The sequence below is a fragment of the Typha latifolia genome, chromosome 1, assembly GCF_019914945.1.
Source record: "Typha latifolia isolate L0001 chromosome 1, TyphaL0001v2, whole genome shotgun sequence".
Classification (NCBI taxonomy): Eukaryota; Viridiplantae; Streptophyta; class Magnoliopsida; order Poales; family Typhaceae; genus Typha; species Typha latifolia.
Genome location: NC_133086.1, coordinates 2,768,038 through 2,786,022, shown reverse-complemented (window position 1 = coordinate 2,786,022; position 17,985 = coordinate 2,768,038). Strand labels below are relative to the sequence as shown.

Genomic DNA, 17,985 nt, shown 5'->3' with positions numbered 1-17,985 from the left:
GTAAAAATATAAAATTATTAAAAAAAATTCTTTTACTAAACTTTTTATTTATTTACAAGGTTTATGCCCCTTGCTTATTTGTAGCTCAGCCAATGAATAAAATTTTAATAAGCGAGTTTTTTTGCCAAGGTAACAACTCTTTTTATGTAAAGGATAACTCCTTATTTATTAATTATTTTTTTGTTTTGTTCTGCAATACAATATAAAATTACCAACTACTAGAGAAACCGGTTATTAACAACCTTAGTCACAGAAGAACATCAGCTGGGTCTACATAGAACAGAGAACATCCAGTCACGGGAGGAGAAGTTGACACGTAACCGGTTGAATGCTTTGAACAAAACCTCGACTACGCGGCGAATGCCATCGACATCGTCGCCGCCCACCTAATTACCCAGTTCGTGTCCCGTACGGCAACGCCCCAATTTAACCTCACCGCAGTCTCGATTCGCCTCCCTCCCTCCTCTTTTCTTGCCCAATCGGAGAAGAAGCTTCAAGAAACTTGTCAACGCGTGGAGTGATCGCATCAAAGATATCGATCTCTCTAGGTTTCCCGATAGGTAACAATCTTCATTTGCATTGTCGTTTCCTCATTCCTTTCTCCGTTTCCTCGGATTAGGTCTCGTGAGAAAAGAATTATATTCCCGCAAACGTACGAAAGTAATTTTCAATTGGATTTATTTTTCTATGTATGTTTTAGCTTTTGATGAACGGAAAGATTTCTAGGTCTCAGCTTAATGTAGTTTCTAGCACTGACACCCTTATTTTTAGTTATTGATTTGATCAAAATCATGACAATGAGTTGTTTTCTTCCTCTTTCAATGAGATTCTTTTGGGGTTGAAATTGATATTGGTTGCCAGTAAGAGCTTTTTTATGTGTGTAGCCCGAAATGCTTTGGTCTTGATGCTAGACTAATGTCATTAAGTTGAATTCTCTGGATTTCTTAAAGGTTTTGGGGGATTCCGCGGCAGAAGTTTTGGATTTGCACCTATAGAAAGTTTCAGCTATTTCTGGAGATTCTTGAAAGAGGATGAATCCTGGCTAACTAGATTGCTTTCTTTACCTATAAGTTTGCTGCAGAATGGCTGTCGGAGCATCTTTGCAGATGTTCCCTGAAGCGGGTGTTGTCAGAAAGTTGGGGCAGACTAACCAATTTAAGGTATTATAACTTTCAGTAGATGTCTTTTGTTCGTATAAAATTGCCTTTTTTTTTTCCTTCTTTTGATCACATTTGTTTTGACTTTACCAGAGCTCAGAAATGAGGCATTGCCACCACTTGCCGTCTATTTCCCTTTCTTCATGTGCTTCAGTAAGCTTGTCTTTTATTCATCCCGAGGGAAGAATAGTATCACATCTATCTTTGAAGCATATGATGTAATCTTATTACTGTTTTTCTATGCTTCAGTAACTTATTTCTTCTTTTGTTTCAATATGGGCTTAGTTCTTTCAATTTGGGCCCTATGTCTGATTGACATATTTCTCACCTAATTCAGCTATTTGTGGTTTCTTGGTATATTTCCATTGCAAATTTAATCATGTAGCCGTCCATGTACAGGTGGTATATAGTTGATATTGTGCACAAATTTTGCCCCTTTCGGTGCCCTATCAAGCAATTATTCTAATTTTTTTTAGTATGTTGCTCAAAATGTAATATTTTTGCAGAGACAAGATATTTGGAGTCTCCGTGTTGCAGACAAGATTTGCACACCAATGCTCTATGTGCCTTATAGATACAATACTTCTATGTGCCGATCTTTTTCTTTCCCATGCTCTTCGAATGAGATACCTCTTATAAAGACTACTACCTCGGGTTTAACCAGGTAATCATCGTCATCAGTTATTCACAATTCTTCAAAATATTGCAAACAATTATGCAGTGTCAATTAGTTTTTCTGTTTCTTGATAATTATATGTTATTGGGTTGGTTAAGACTTAGACGATGACAATGATGCTGATCAAATATTATCTCTAAGTCTTCTATAAATGGAGAGAATACATATATACAAGAGTCCTAATTAGGATTGGGAGAGAGAATTTTTCTTGTATGATGATTGCAATCACATCTAGCATGATATTCTTTGATTCAAATGATTCTCTGAAAATCAATCTTTATGTGGTGATCCCAATCCTTACATTTTCATAGAAGGTTAGCAACTCCTTAGAGCTTGAAGATTTGTATGTTTTTTAGTCAATTAGATAGGGTGATTTTCTAAATAGATAGATAGAGTGACTTGACCCAGCCACATTTTAATCAGGTATTGACTACTACTGATTATCTACAATTTGAAATTTCTTCGTTAGTTCCCTTTTGAGTGATTCATACTTCTCTAGAATCTCATTCTTTCCATCCCGTCTCAATTGAGGATTTGAGGGAGTTGCTTGTTCCCATTCTCGAAGTTATTGACAAGCAGTCGATATCTTTTTTTATTTAAAATTTAAACCTGAGTCTGTTAAGCAGCTTCTTTTGAAGTTCCAATTTAGTGGAAGGAAGAAAATCTTTGTTCGTTTACTTCTCATATATTGGATTAGTGAGGTCGTGTCATTTTGATAGTGTGTTGCTAGTGTCAAAGTCGGTTCCTATTTGTATCCCGTAACAAGTTATAATATCCTGTGATTACTAGTTGAATGGTAGCTTAGATCATACTCTTGATTCTAATGGTGATTGATGCTCTGGATTGTATTATTGCTTCTTGTAGCTTGTTACGTAGTAAGCTGAATCATATAAATTCATTTCTTCTTAGATATGCACAATGTACGTGATATTTGCCTGCAATCATGGATGTTGTTACTGCTCCCGGATTAATGCTAACGAGTCTAGGTTCTTAATTATGTTTGAGATTGTTCACTGCCTGCCATGCTGTGTTATGAAAGTATTTTTCTATAACATATGCTTCCTCCGTTCTTTTTAAGCAGTAAACCCAGTTGTCAGATCTTGTTAATTAGTTTATCTTGCAGGTCATGTAATGCTTTGCTTGCAAGTCCTGCTGTTCTCCAGTTCATACCCGCCGTTGGAATCATTGTTTTTGCTGTATGGGGTCTTCCGCATTTCATGCGTAACATCAGAAGGCTGTTTCATGTATGTTTTATACACTGATTCACTCAACGATATAATAGAGCATAACTTATTACTTTTGTTGTTTAACAGAATGATAGTAACTGGAAAAAGAGTAAAACATATTATGTTTCCACCTCTTGTCTTCGACCCTTGCTTCTCTGGACTGGAACAATGCTAATATGCAGGTACTGTGGAATTAGCTAACGTTTAGTTATGTACTTTTAATGGCAATTGTTATATATCTTATATTATTCTATTTATTTGTAGGGCATTTGATCCAGTTGTCCTGCCTTCAGAAGCCAGCCAAGTAGTTAAGCTACGCCTTCTGAATTTCGTAAAATCTCTATCAACCGTTCTGGCCTTTGCTTATTGTCTGTCAAGGTAAGTTTTCATTTCTTCAACAGTCATTCCGTACTTCAGATGTTCATTATTGACTCAATGTCGCATTATTGACTCGATGCCGCATATATCCTGTGATAGTCTTTTGTTATGTCACATATATGCTGATGTCATTCTAAGGTGTTGCAATATGGAGTTCGCACCATGGAGGAATATTGCTTATTTGCTTTACTGCAAATTCCATTATTTTCAATGCTTTGAATGATATGGAGTTGTCACCAAGTAGGAATTATTGCATTATTCTAAAGTTCTAGTATTTTCTGTGTTTTGATTTTCTTGTTTTGGACCTATAGGAGCTTAAATTTATGCCACTTCTTACACTTAGGTAGAGTGCTGTGTAGTTGGGTGCTTTCTTCTAATTAATATAAAGAGTTCCTTGTTAGTCAATTACTGAGCTTCTTTCTGGATGTTTCCCCGAGTTTGGGACATTGTTCTTTTGTAAGGTGATACCTAGTATTACCTACTACAACTAATTTAGTTAATGTCGGAGGTGTCTGATTTAGGTATGCTTATGAAAGCCTTCTGGGTGTTTTATGGAGTCATAGTACATTTTCATAAGCATGGCTTTATTTTGGGCAATTAGAAAGACACTTAGCTTGTGATAAGGCGCATATGGGGTCTTATAGCTTATTGAGGAGTTGAAATCATTTGGCAGGCTATAAGAAGATAGCCCTCATATATGCGATTGGACATTAATTATCTTTTTGATACAGATAAATTTTATGAAGTTATGTTATTTGAATTCTACTTGTTTGAAGGTCTCTTAAGTTTGCAAATGCTCCACTCTGCCTATTCTTTTTTCCTTTTAATTACTCTTATTATGTGTTCACTTATTAATAGCTTCTCGTTTTTCTTTCTTACCTGAAAGGTTTATAAACCATTGTGGCAAATGCTTATAATTGTATTCGGCAACTTTGTTCTTTGGTTGCAGCTTGATTCAGAAAACTCAGAACTTCTTTATGGAATCAGATGCTTCCAATGACACAAGAAAGGTATGTCCTGCTATGATTTTACTAATTATTGAGTTAACCATGTCATCTAGTGATGTCATTTCGCTGCACTTGGACAATCTGGTTAGCTGCTGTAGGTGCCATGCTAGATTGAAACAGAAGGAAAAGGTTGACTGAAAGTAGTTGCTTTCCTACTGTAACTTTATCGAAAAAGTACCTTAATTCTTAACTTGAAACTTATACTGCAATACAACATGTCTAACATTTATTTTGCTGTCTCTAAAGTTTACAGGATTTGATTAAGAGAACTTCTATCTCAAATAATTCCTTTCTTGAATTTTCTTTTCTTCAAGTAGAGTAATTATATTTGGCTACTAATAAGTTAACAGTAAAAATGATAGCAAGTTTTAATAGTTCCATTTATATTAGGCTTAAATTTTCTAATTAAAAATAAAGTTGCCACATCTTGGTCAAGCAGGGAAATAGATTTCGTTTTAGGAACTTATCTGTTATGTTTATAGTATTTGATCATAGAAGTATTCATTTGAATTATGTCAAGAAAGATAAAGACAATTTATTTCACGTGTCTCATATTCCCAAAAGTTTATATGCTCTGGTTAATCACATTTATAGTATAATTTATGAGTGATACAACTTACCACTAATGGGGGGGGGGGGTATGGCGTTGGTCTTCCACAGATGAGTTTCCAGTTTGCTGGAAAAGCTTTGTATACTGTTGTTTGGATTGCTGCAATCTCCTTGTTCATGGAGTTGCTGGGGTTCTCTACACAGAAATGGATCACTGCTGGAGGTCTTGGAACAGTCCTACTGACTCTCGCGGGTCGCGAGGTACTGCATGAAATTAATTTTGTTATTACCAGGCATCGACTTTCCTTCATCCTTTCTTAGATTGCTGTACCTTATACTTTCATCTTTCCATTGAGAAGCAAGTTTCTAAACCTCTTTACTGAGTAGCTCGGTGAATTCTGATACAGATCTTCACAAACTTCCTCTCAAGTGTTATGATTCATGCAACACGTCCTTTTGTTGTGAATCAATGGATTCAAACTAAGATTGAGGGCTACGAGGTTTCTGGTACTGTTGAGGTTGGTTCTTGCAAGCCACAGATAGAATAGCCTTTTCAATCCTGAATAATAAGTTAAATATTGATGGTCATACTTTCTTTATTTGCTGACATGGAAGTGTGTATTCGTGCTATTAGCTTTGAAAGTATATCCTGTGTTCTTTTAGTTTACAGATAACTGTTTGTCTTTTTGTGTTTCAGCATGTTGGGTGGTGGTCACCAACTATTATAAGAGGAGAAGATCGTGAAGCAGTCCATATTCCTAACCATAAATTTACTGTTAATGTTGTGAGGAATCTCAGTCAGAAGACTCATTGGCGTATTAAGACCCATCTTGCCATTAGCCACCTGGATGTTAATAAAATTAATGTGAGGAATAATCTACAAGATCATGTCCTTACATTACTCATTTTTTTGTTTACTATTTTTCTTCATAGTATCTTTGTTTGGTCCTGTTCTCTCTCGCTTAGCTTCAAAGTAACTTTTTCCTTTTGGTGGGCAGAACATTGTAGCAGATATGAGAAAAGTCTTGGCAAAAAATCCTCAGATAGAGCAACAAAGGTTACACAGAAGAGTATTTCTGGACAACATCACTCTGGAAAATCAAGCTCTTTTGGTATTACATGCTTTGTCATTCACAGAATGTTGTTTTTTTTAATTTTCTTTGGCAAACTCTGCCTCCTCTGAATTTTACTACATTAAGAAGTGCTTCATTGGTTTAAGTTTGCTTGTTATTTATTTGAAAAATTCTACATGTTTGGTGAGTATAGTTCTTAATAAATTGTAAGAAATACTTTGGCATACAAGTTTTCATGTGGATATGTAATCGGTAGAATTATGGTTGTTTTTTTCCCCGTAATATATGAAATTTATTTGTATAAAGTGTGATCATACATGGTCTTAAATTATTTCTTATGTAGGCAGTAGTGTAAGTTTTTTTACGTAGTACTTGTTCATACTTTTAGGTCCGAAAATATCTAGTGAACTTTTTATTTTGTGATTTGGGTGTAAGAATCCTGTTTTAGTCATCAACTCTATGGAATTTGCACATTGATAGTAGTCTAGTATCCTCTTTTAGTCATCAACTCTATGAAATTTGCACATTGATGGTAGTCTAGTTTTTGGGAGTTTGTGCAATCCTAATTTTTTTATGAGCTACAATTTTCAAACAATCATGTGATTTGGTGTTATGTTGATGCAATTATATATATCTAATCTGTTAGCACATCATAACACAACTATCACTTTAGGGGTGTATGCAGCCATCAATGTCTACTCGTACCATGAGTTTGTTTTGATTTAATTCCAATATACTTGAATTATCAGAACGTGGAGCAGCTAGGAAATATCATAATCAGAAGTTGAGTGCAGCTGAGATGAGAATTTTAAGATGGACGAATATGTTTACTATAAAACACACAATATAAAACGAGTGTATTCAAGGGTTAGCACCGATGGAGGACATGGATGGCATTGTCGGTCCCCATGCTCTATGTTGACTAGCATCCAGTTTTGCATGGGTTTCCTCCAAGCTGGTAAAAGAAGACATGATAGCACTCAATTCAATAAATAAAAGAAAAGAATCCATATAGCCAACTCCAAATAGTTGGAACTAGCAGCTTGATGTCAGTATTATTTTTGCATTCAGTCTATCTGATCTATTTGATCCTGTTCCTGTTAGTACAGCACATTGCTAGAGTGCTCATGCAAGTAGCAGGAGCCAATAAGACATGCTCGTTAGGCTCTTGTACATTGTTCATTGGCATTTTCTTGTATAACTTCTCTCTTAATCATCTTTTCTGTTATGTTATTTTACAGATCCTTGTGTCTTGCTTTGTGAAGACCTCACATTTTGAGGAGTACCTCTGTGTCAAGGTAAGATGTCACATATGTATCTAGTTTCTACATAGTATGTAATGAGTAACTCTTATTATTATTTTTTCTAATTATGAATGTGATTGACCATATGCATATAACTTGTGCTAGATCTCTAGCTGCATCCAACATAGTACTCTTATGTTTGAGAAAAAGTACTCTTGTGTGAATGTTATGCTACGTTTTCTTCAGTTGCTTGGACATGGAATTTAGTCATGGAGACTCGCTAATAACATTAGTAGCCTCATGATCGCCTTGTGGGCCAGATGGCAAACAAAAGTTTGGCTCAGTACAGCATGATCCAGCTCACCTATACTCCACATGATGGGAAGGGCTATGTACCTTCATTAGTTTGAACTTGTCCAGTCAACCTATAGTATATACCTTCACAAGCCAACTTGCCAAACTATTTAAGATCATTTACAGTTGTCACCACAGATAACGAGCATTACTTAGGTTTGCTTCTCTTGCCTTGAACCTGTGGTACCATGTAGTGGAAAACTCTTCCTAGATGCATCTTGGATCAGAATTTTCAATTTTTGTTCTTTGGGGCTTCTTTAAATCATAGATGCACCTGCATCTTACTATAAGTAGGATGCAGCCATAAAAAAGAGGAAATGCTCTGGTGCATGCAACATTTTAGTGGGATTTTACTTCTAGTACATATAGCTTGTTAAATTTAGTTCTGCATTATGCAAAAATGCTTTTCCATGCTCGTGAATCATGTTTATACTGACAACTTGATGCCTTCTGATTTTTAATTTACCTAAAACAGGAAGCTATCATGTTAGATCTCCTCAGAGTAATCAGCCACCACGGAGCAAGGCTTGCCACTCCTATTCGCACAATCCAGAAAACATACGGTGACACCTACATGAACATGCCCTATGCAGAGACAACGTTCACACGTGCTAATTCTGCCACTGACCGTCCTTTTTACTTGATTGAGGCCCCAGCACGAACAAAGGGGGATGATAAAGCTAAACCACGCAACACATCACGTGGAGCCGAAGTGCAGACAACAAAATCTGTTGTGCCATCAGATGCCAAGGTTACTTCATCTGATGGCACATCTTCAAAGAACTCTGACAAGGAGCAACAGAACAATGAGAGTTCAAGAGATGGTCGGTCAATTGCACCATCTTCAGATTCTCCGTCAGCATCCAAGGTGGAAAGCACAGATTTAACGGGATCAATCTCCAGAGCAGGTGATGACAAGCCTTCAGCATCAGAAGCTGTTAATGAAGAAGTGGATGATACAATTCCTCCAGTTCATGCAAAGAATGGAGCTGATAAGGTGACACAGCCCCCAGTCACTAAGCCTGCCTTTGAAGATAACATAGTCCTTGGTGTAGCTCTTGAGGGCTCGAAGAGGACACTCCCTATAGTAGGGATGAGTCCTGGACCTCATCCATCAGATGCAAATGAACAGGATAAGAAAGGGCCTTCTCCATCTAAGAAGGACACCAAAGGGTCAAGTCTCAGCAGTTCTAGTCATCTGAGGCTGGATCAAAGGGATCAACAGTGGTGACCATGACACATTAAATCAAATTGTTCAACAACTACGACGTAATGGTTGCCTTTGTTCCCATATAAAGTTCTCCTTGCTAGCTGCTTTTTGAAGGCTGGTCAAGTACATCTGTATATGTTCTGATGTGCGTTTGCTTCTCTTACCATTCATATTACCGCATGGATATTTTCTCCCTATATTGGGGAGCCTTCAGTTTGTTGTTTGTTTTAGCATCATATTCTGTTATAGAAATGTGTTTCTCGAGTTCCATGTAATTCCTTTTTTCTTGTGCAAATTATGGTGTTGGAATTGGTTCCTGTAGCAACATCTGAGATAGTATGCATATTTCTCTTTGCGATTTTTCTCATTCAGTTTCTTTCGGTTTATGTTTAGAATTTTAGCAGTATCCAAAAATATGTGTGTTATTTTACATCTCTTGATTGATATCCCAATAGTTTACACAAGACTACACATTGGTATCACAGTCGTTCAGACGTCCGTTTACCTTGGAATGTCATGATCATTTGTTACTAGATTGGTATCATATCCACGCTGGAATATTGGGATAATTTGTTACTAGATTGATGTCATTGTGGTTGAGACAGGTGTTGGATTTCTGCTAAAAGGTTATGAGTTCGAGACCTCGGGTCCCTTGTTAGCGGATTATGGTTCCCTTTTAGATTCATTTCAGATCCGACCCGATTTGTTCCAAATCTTTGAACCGGATGACCACCCACTAACTCTGGACCGCCATATGACCATCGGGCACCGGCCCAAAGGAGGTCACCATAAGCAGAGATTTCCCAATTGGAGAAGACGAAGAAACCCTAGCGTAGATCCAGGGAAGAGTCGAAGAAGAGAAAAGCTCTCTCGTTTTCTTGTGGTGTTGAGAGCAAGTCAGAGATGGGGAAGAAGCAGCACAGCAAGGATCGTATGTTCATCACGAAGACGGAGTGGGCGACCGAGTGGGGTGGCGCCAAACCCAAGGACAACTCCACGCCCTTCAAGCGCTTGCCTTTCTACTGCTGCTCGTAAATAATCTTCTTCCAAAACCCGAAAAACGCCTAAATTCTTGCTTTGATTCGTTATCCCATGAGTTTTTCCTTACTTGGGTCTCTTCGTTGTTTGTAGGCTTACTTTTACGCCGTTTGAGGATGCCGTGTGCACGGTCGATGGCTGTGTGTTCGATGTGATGTAAGTATTAGCACAAAGGTTTGCTTCTATGTGTTTTTATTTTTAGTTTTTCTTTGAATAAGATAGACATGACTAAATTTTAGCATTGTTTTTTAGGAATATTTTCCCTTACATAAGGAAATTTGGGAAGCATCCCGTAACTGGAGCTCCTCTTAAGCAGGAAGATTTAATTCCCCTCACGTTCCATAAGAATGCTGATGGTAAGTAGACCAGCTTATATTTGTTCTGCATTAATTATTTCTGTTCTGTCCTTTTCAATTGCTGAAACTGTTTACTAAATGGACTTCTGTCTAAAGCTGAACATCTCTGACCAAGTTCTTGGTGGAATTATCTGGTGTTAAGGTAGTTTCAGATACTTCTGATCAAGTTGCCTTCAAATCTAGTTTTGGATGAGACCCAAAACCATGGGCTAAACCTTATACTATACGATGCCTTAGAAATTGTAAACTTGAATACTGAGATTCACTGAAGTTCTCCTTAGAGCTTCATTTTAGTGTTCCGCAGCATCCATATTTTGCTCCTTTTTATCTGACATATTGTTTGTTTAGCATACTCTGCTGTCATCTGGATTATGCTGATAATCTTTTATGATCTTGTTTTGCGTACCTTGCACTTGCAGGGGAGTACCATTGTCCTGTTTTGAACAAAGTATTTACTGAGTTTACACATATAGTTGCTGTGAAAACTACAGGGAATGTGTTCTCTTATGAGGTATATTTTAATGAGGAACAAAATCTTACAACTAGGTAGCTGTCATGTTAATTGACATCAAAATTGTGATCTCTACTGTCTTCTTTATTGGTGCAGGCAATTAAAGAACTAAATCTCAAAACAAAGAATTGGAAAGAGCTGCTCACAGATGAGCCCTTCACCCGAGATGACTTGATAACAATTCAAGTAATTGATCTAGAAAGTTTTCTTTTTTCTTGGTATTATTCTTGTTGATGGATCAGTAATTAGTGTTTCATGTTCTTGTATGCTTGCAGAATCCAAATGCACTTGATAGCAAGGTTCTTCTGGAATTTGATCATGTTAAAAATAGTCTGAAACTTGAAGATGGAGGTTAAGCTTTTTTATTGTAAATGTTCATGATTTTGGAGTTGTTATCAAAAGAAATGAGTTATATTATTGCGCATCTTTTTCTCTCTTCCTCACTCTCTCTTTACATCTTCTCTAGATTTAATGAAAATGAAGGAAGACCCATCCTATAACATAAATGTCTCTGGTGATATTAAGCAAATGCTAAAAGAGCTTGGAACTGAGAAGGGCAAGATAACTGCATTACATGGTGGAGGTGGAAGCAAAGCACAAAATGAAAGGGCTGCTGCACTTGCTGCTATTTTAGCATCAAGATCTCGTGTGAAGGAGGACCCTAAATCGAGTGCAAGTGGAGAGTCTAAATCTACTCAATCTTTCAGTATTGTAGATGCTGCATCTGCTTCTGTCCATGGAAGAAGTGCAGAAGCAGCAAAAGCAGCTTCTAGTGACAAGACTGCTGCTCGGATCGCTATGCACATGGCAGGAGAACGAATGCCTGTAAATGCAAAACTTGTATGTTTGCATCTCGTTCCTTGTTTTTTTTTGTTGCAAAGTGGCATTTTAATACCTATATCATATCCTTCATATAATTTCGGTTGTAATCTCATGTGGAAATGCTGGAATTTGTTTAGGTAAAAAGCCGTTTTACGTCTGGTGCAGCTTCACGTTCTTTCACATCTACTGCTTATGATCCTGTGACCAAAAATGAATTTGAGTATATCAAAGTTGAAAAGAATCCGAAAAAGAAAGGATATGTTCAACTGCATACAACTCATGGTGACTTGAATATAGAGCTTCATTGTGATATAACTCCGCGGACCTGTGAAAACTTCATCACACATTGTGAAAATGGTTATTATAATGGGATTCCTTTCCATCGGAGTATTAGGTAATTTTATATCTTGATGCAGCTCTTTTCTCTACTTCTTGTCATAACAAATTCATGAAAACATAAGGTTGATATTTGTAGGAATTTCATGATTCAAGGTGGCGACCCCACTGGTACTGGAAAAGGAGGGCAGTCCATTTGGGGTCAGCCTTTCAAGGATGAGCTAAACTCTAAGTTGCTCCACTCAGGAAGAGGTGTTGTCAGCATGGCAAACAGTGGCCCTCATAGCAATGGATCCCAGTTTTTCATTCTGTACAAATCAGCAACTCATTTGAATTTCAAACATACAGTATTTGGGAATGTTGTTGGTGGTTTGACAACCCTTGCAGCTATGGAAAAGGTTCCTGTTGATGATGATGACAGGCCATTGGTAAGTGTACCTCCACTTGTTGTCTATTCTGTTATTTAATATTTTACTCTTCATTAACTTTGTAAGTGTCTACACTTTGAGTTATGGAGTTGTCTCAGCTTTTAGGCTTTTACCATCTGTAATTTGTAGCATGACTCTTATAAAAAATTGCATGCTAGATTCCAACTTGGTATGCTCTTTTTAACTGTAGTGTATGCTTGAAGTTGGACTGTGTTTCATTCTAGGTTTGGTACTCCTATGTTCTGTTGTAAAAATGGAAAAAGAAAAATTAATATTTCTGATTGGGGTTTCAGATCGTATCTATATCTTTGATTATCAGAGAGAACTGTATAGGAATAGTGATTGAAATGGGATCTGAGCCTGTTTTTTTTGACTCAGTAGAAGAAAGCCAGTATACTCTTATTGTAACCTTCTTATTTTGGCTCATTCTTATTTTATTTAACTAATAACTAATTTTTCATGTTATGATTTACTATATAATTTTCTTTGTTACATATGTTGTATTTTCTCTCCATATGCTTTTATTTCTAAAATTCTCATGCATGCTGTCAACACATTTAAATAGTGATCATATTAAGTTTACTTACTGTGCTCTGTTGCATCTTAAAAGCCACTTTCAAAGTGTTTAAACTATGGAAGAGTTAAAATCCTTAGTTGTTTACACGATTAATTTAACCAAATGATTGAGCAATATGAATTACTGTCCACCTTGTTTCCGTTTTAAAGTAATTATCATTCCTTCTAAGTAGTTCACTCTATGTGCTCCCTTTGCTGGCTCCTACTATGGTGTATGATCTATTTGAGGTGCAACTTCAGCTATATTTTTTGCATTGACATTATAGCAACGTTCTTTTAGCTTTTTTAACAAGTTACCTTGTCTATATGGACAGAAGGCAAAGTTGTAGTTCTTATTTTCTTCTCAGATCATTCTTTATGCATTCCTGTACTATATATCCTCTCACATTGCAATATGAGCAAGTTTTCCTGATGATTGTATTTTTAACTCCTGCCTTGTTTTTCTTCAGGAGGAAATAAAGATAATAAAAATTACCATATTTGTGAATCCATACACAGAACCGGATGAAGAAGAAGAGAAGGCAGTTGAGGAGAAGAAAGCGGCTGCTGACGACGTAACTCCATTTACTGTCAATGCACTCTATGTCATTTTCTTTCTCTACCTGAGATGTTTTGACTGTTTAATTTGTAACTTTCAGGATAAGGTGGGCTCATGGTATAGCAACCCGGGCACGGGTCTTGCTGTTTCAGCAAACGTGAGCGGTGGAGTGGGTAAATATCTGAAAACTCGGACTACAGGAACTGATGGCATGACTGGGAATGATATTACGTCAAATGACTCCAGCAAAAAGAGGAAAGTGGATGTTTCAGGTGTGGAGTACAAAAACTTTTCTGGCTGGTAAAGAGAACTCATGTGCCGAGTGTCATTCTTCTTCCAAAATGATGTCAAGCTTTGAGAACCAAACTGGCCTTTGGGATGTGCATTTGTTGTAGAATTTGTTTGCTTCTCATCCCTTCAGTGAAGTTGCCCAAAGGCTTCAGGTGACAATGATTAACTTCTGCAAAGTGAGTTGGAGCCATTTGACATGAATTGCTGGAGGACGTAATCTTTATTAACGAGCTCATATGATTTGTTGTCAGACAAGGTACTAGTATATGTTTTTCCGTTGAATATTTGGAGTGTCATGAAGCTGAACTTATTTGCCTGTTATGTATGATATCTTCAGGTTGACTAAGCTAATTCAGAGATGCGTGGGATAGTAATCTACTTAAACTATCTCCCCGGATAGTGTTGCCATATGTTTTCTGTTTAATCTCAGTTTGGGGTGGCCGGGTGGAGATATTTGTACAGCTTACCGGTTGGTGTTCTATTTTCTGCCATCTGAGAGGACAAAAAGGAAAAGTTTGTTAAACTTTTACCTTGATGACTGATCTTTCCTGTCACTTGCCCACTTTGTGCTGAAAAGCTAGCGTTTGAAATATATATTAGCTCTTAACTTTTCTGCTATTGTTCGAAGATACAGTACAAGAAAGTTGTGAGTAGCATTTATAAGTTCATTCCTTCAATTATAACATTCAGTTTCTGCCAATGTTTCCAGAACATGATTTTTTTCGCAAAATATGTGGCACATTTCTTTTTCGAGACACGGTTCATTTCAGATGGCCCATACATGGCATCTATTGATAGGCATCTGACGAACTAAATGGAAAGAGTTTTTTGTTTTGTTTTTTAAGCTATTGCAACTGCTCTGTAACTCTTATTTTCATATTTCTAGTGCAATTTTAATTGTGTATACAAGAAAAAAGTAGTGTCGTTACAACCCATATTAAATTCAACTTTCTATATTTTTACACTTGCAAATCTGGCACTTCTGCATAAAATTCCTGCAAGTACATGAAATACTCTCTTGTATATGTAAATTTTCTTCTTCAGATGCTACTGCATAAGCTTCCTTTTGGTCCATGTTTCTAAACCAATCGAAGATCAATCAAATTGCAAAATGTACAATTTCATCCTACAATCATCTAAAGTTTGCCAGAGAGGAATTGCCACACAGTGGCCGTCTCCTCCCATATTGGCATGCTTTGGCTATCCAAGCAACCTCCAAAGCCATCGTACTAAGAGAAAGAGAGATCGTTGCAGACCACAGCAAGAAGATTGAATACTTCAAAGGCATGCAGTGATACAAAAGCACGTCATCAAAGGCATCCTTCAGGAACGTGCAGTGCACCAGCCTCTCTATATCCGGTATTGCTTTTAAGAAGCTTTTGATTGAACGAGTGTAGGATGATATTATAGCATAGGAGCCCAATGGAAGAAGATGCTTGTTGCATTCAAGTACCTGAAAATTTCCATATTCAACGCTCTGTGCATCAAAGTATTGTTAAGAGTTTCAAATTGAATGTACTTACAGTTGGCACATCATGGAGAGGAATGCTATTGTTAGAACATATTGTTGGATCGTAGCTATACTTTGGTGCATTAGAGAAGGGATCACATATCATTTGGAAATGTTTTGATCCCTGCTGCTGCTCTTTTGATCCAATGGTTTTCATCGAGTTTGACATAATTGAATTCAACTGCGAAAGAAAAAGAAATTGCAGTTATTGTGACATATATATATATATATATATACTGACTACCTAAAAAGTTATAAAGTTCTTTATCATTTGAATTAGGATAGTTGATTACCTCGGTTATGACATTGTGGATGTTAAATCCAATCCTTTCCATGACTGGATTTGGCATTGTACTCTGGAGACAAGGTAACATGGAACTAAGAATGCTAATGCTTGGATTCCTTCTGTATTCTTCCAAAATTAAACAGGAATCTTCAATGTATCTGCGATTATTAGTAACTTCTCAACTTACTAATCTCAAAGAAAATAAAGGTCAAATCCATTTTACTTGTTTTAACAAATGAATTATTAATTACGTGTGGAGAAAGAAATGGAAGCCACTAAGGACCCAACAAACGCTAGTTAGAAGCCAACATATTATGATTATCCTGCAAAGAAAGAAAAAAATAAATAATTACCTGATAACACGACTTAGAAGAATGTTCTGATTTGAAGAGATTAGAAACAGAAAACAAAATTCTAACAAGTATGGCTATCAAATAATCTTTTATTACGTGATTAGTCCGAGACGCCAGCGCATCGTCATCACAACTGCATCAAGGCGAAAAGTATTCTTCTTAAATGACATATAAAAGATATAGCATTTAATTAGATGAATGTAAGCCTAATAAAATATATAGCAGAAATTATAGCTTTAATGATTTAATAGAATTAACATTCTCGTCTTGCATATTTATGACTACGAAAACTCCAAAATAAAATATTGATAGCATTACTTGCCTGCATTAGCAATGGAAAGCACTGCGATGAAACACACAACCGCCAAAGTTGCACCATACCTACGAAAATAATCAAAGTCAAGCACAAGAATTTAGATACAAATTAAGAAAAAATATAACCATATATAGAAATTATCATAATTATAATTACGTGAGTCTGATAACGGCGTCAGCTAAGACACCGTCCTCATGCATGGCTTCGCGAATGGAGATCAGCTGTGCTCTAAGCATAAACGATGCCGAGCCCAGGAGATCACAGATGCTTTCATCATAAGAGCATAAGAGAAACTTGACCTCTTTTACGGCATTTAGTACTCTACGAATGGCATGGCAAGATGCCGCAGCAGCTCCCAGTAATGTCTTCTCGAGCTTTCTTGCTCTCTTATGGAAGTTGTAAGTTGCAACAATGGCAATGCTTGATGCCACCCTTAAAAAAAAGATCCAAATTATGTAACATATATAATTGTCGGCTTGGTAGTAGACAATGGATGTTTTGATGCACCAAATGCTTGTGTTTTGATTAGATTATATGGTGGCCAAGATTCCTTACTCCCATTGAATGATCGAGGAATAATTTTTTTTTAATGACCCAAAAGTGTTCTCCTCCATCTTTTGGCAATAAGGTTAAATACAAGTGGTAATATGCAAACAACCATGCAACAAAAGAGAAAACTTACAAAGTGAGCAACGTGAAGAGAAGGATGGCTAACAATGGCATGAGATGCCGACAACTACGAGAGCTCTCAACATCGACAATTGAAGAGTTCATGGCATGCTTCTTCCAAGCTGGCAAACTCCCCAGAAGAACTAAACCTCCCAACGTCCAAACTACCGCCATCGCGAATCCATGCACGCCGGTGAACGCCGCAGACTATAAGTTTAATTTAATTTATCCAAGAAAAAGAAAGTTAAGATATCAACATCAAATGCAAGCCAAATGCGACAAACTACACAACGAATAACATAAGGATATATAAGTACGTACCCCCCAGTAATGTTTACTTGCGATGTCATAGCTTCCGTTGTAGAACTTGAAGCCACTGAGAGGATCAATCCTACGGAAGTGATCACTTTGTTCATGGATGCTTAACAAAGAAGAGGAAAGAGTCGAAGGCAATGGAGAAGAGGAGAGCAAGAGAAGTATAAGGAGTGATGGATAACGGAGCAATTTGACCATGTTTTCTCTTGTCCTAGACTATATTAGACATTAGACATGCACAATTCAAGAGCCATAATATAGAGACAAAGATAAGAGTAGTAAGTAATTAAGGGGAGAGAGAGAGAGAGTTTTAAGGCGTCGTTGTCTAACTTCCATAGTAAGGCAAGGATAGCTTGTGGCTCCCCATTATCCTTTCTGACCAGTTTTATGCTTCTTTGTAACGAAACGAGAGGGAACTTGATCTTGGGCTGAGCTTAGTTTGACCCCATTCCTATTGACCAGGATCTCAAGACTATTAATCTATTCAAGTTATATTCTGTGAGATTAATTACTGAAAGATTTTCAATTGATGTAGCATAAGTTGAATAGGTAACTACTACAAAATTATATCCTTTTGACTCTTTATCTTATCTTTTTTTCTTTAATTTATTTATTTAATTTTGGAGTTTGCGTCCTTATTCCAACAATCTTATTCACTCGTACATGCAAGTAGGGGTAGGGCACAACTGCACAAAGATCTACCTCTCACCTATTACTTTTTAGATTTTACCCATCAATAAATTTTTTTACATAATAATTTTTTTCC

The 17,985-nt window shown here is 36.8% G+C and overlaps 2 protein-coding genes and 1 long non-coding RNA gene across 5 annotated transcripts; 2 read left to right on the top strand and 1 right to left on the bottom strand.

Moving 5' to 3' along the window:
- The first annotated feature begins 343 nt into the window (after positions 1–343).
- Positions 344–9,241, top strand: LOC140780410 (mechanosensitive ion channel protein 2, chloroplastic-like). Of its 3 annotated transcripts, none has more exons than XM_073125946.1 (14): positions 344–560; positions 1,082–1,160; positions 1,251–1,310; positions 1,664–1,821; positions 2,957–3,077; positions 3,147–3,241; positions 3,324–3,437; positions 4,387–4,447; positions 5,105–5,254; positions 5,401–5,511; positions 5,691–5,858; positions 5,992–6,105; positions 7,308–7,364; positions 8,140–9,241. In XM_073125946.1, the coding sequence occupies exons 2-14, from the start codon at positions 1,083–1,085 to the stop codon at positions 8,893–8,895; spliced, it is 2,043 nt and encodes a 680-aa protein (XP_072982047.1). In that variant the 5' UTR covers positions 344–560; position 1,082; the 3' UTR covers positions 8,896–9,241. The 3 variants fall into 3 exon arrangements, with proteins under 3 accessions (XP_072982047.1, XP_072982046.1, XP_072982045.1); XM_073125945.1 differs by having other exon boundaries at positions 1,072–1,160; XM_073125944.1 differs by having other exon boundaries at positions 951–1,160.
- A 375-nt stretch (positions 9,242–9,616) lies between these two features.
- On the top strand, positions 9,617–14,614 carry LOC140802693 (peptidyl-prolyl cis-trans isomerase CYP65). Its single transcript, XM_073158240.1, has 12 exons — positions 9,617–9,905; positions 10,006–10,068; positions 10,165–10,268; positions 10,688–10,779; positions 10,876–10,965; positions 11,055–11,130; positions 11,246–11,619; positions 11,739–11,995; positions 12,077–12,365; positions 13,391–13,495; positions 13,580–14,026; positions 14,108–14,614. The coding sequence occupies exons 1-11, from the start codon at positions 9,778–9,780 to the stop codon at positions 13,781–13,783; spliced, it is 1,782 nt and encodes a 593-aa protein (XP_073014341.1). The 5' UTR covers positions 9,617–9,777; the 3' UTR covers positions 13,784–14,026; positions 14,108–14,614.
- Positions 14,615–16,513: 1,899 nt separating this feature from the next.
- LOC140780396 (uncharacterized) lies at positions 16,514–17,397 on the bottom strand. Its single transcript, XR_012107505.1, has 3 exons — positions 17,226–17,397; positions 16,918–17,111; positions 16,514–16,667 (listed from the first exon to the last, which is right to left on the bottom strand). It is a non-coding gene; the product is annotated as an uncharacterized lncRNA (long non-coding RNA).
- Between the last annotated feature and the right edge of the window lie 588 nt (positions 17,398–17,985).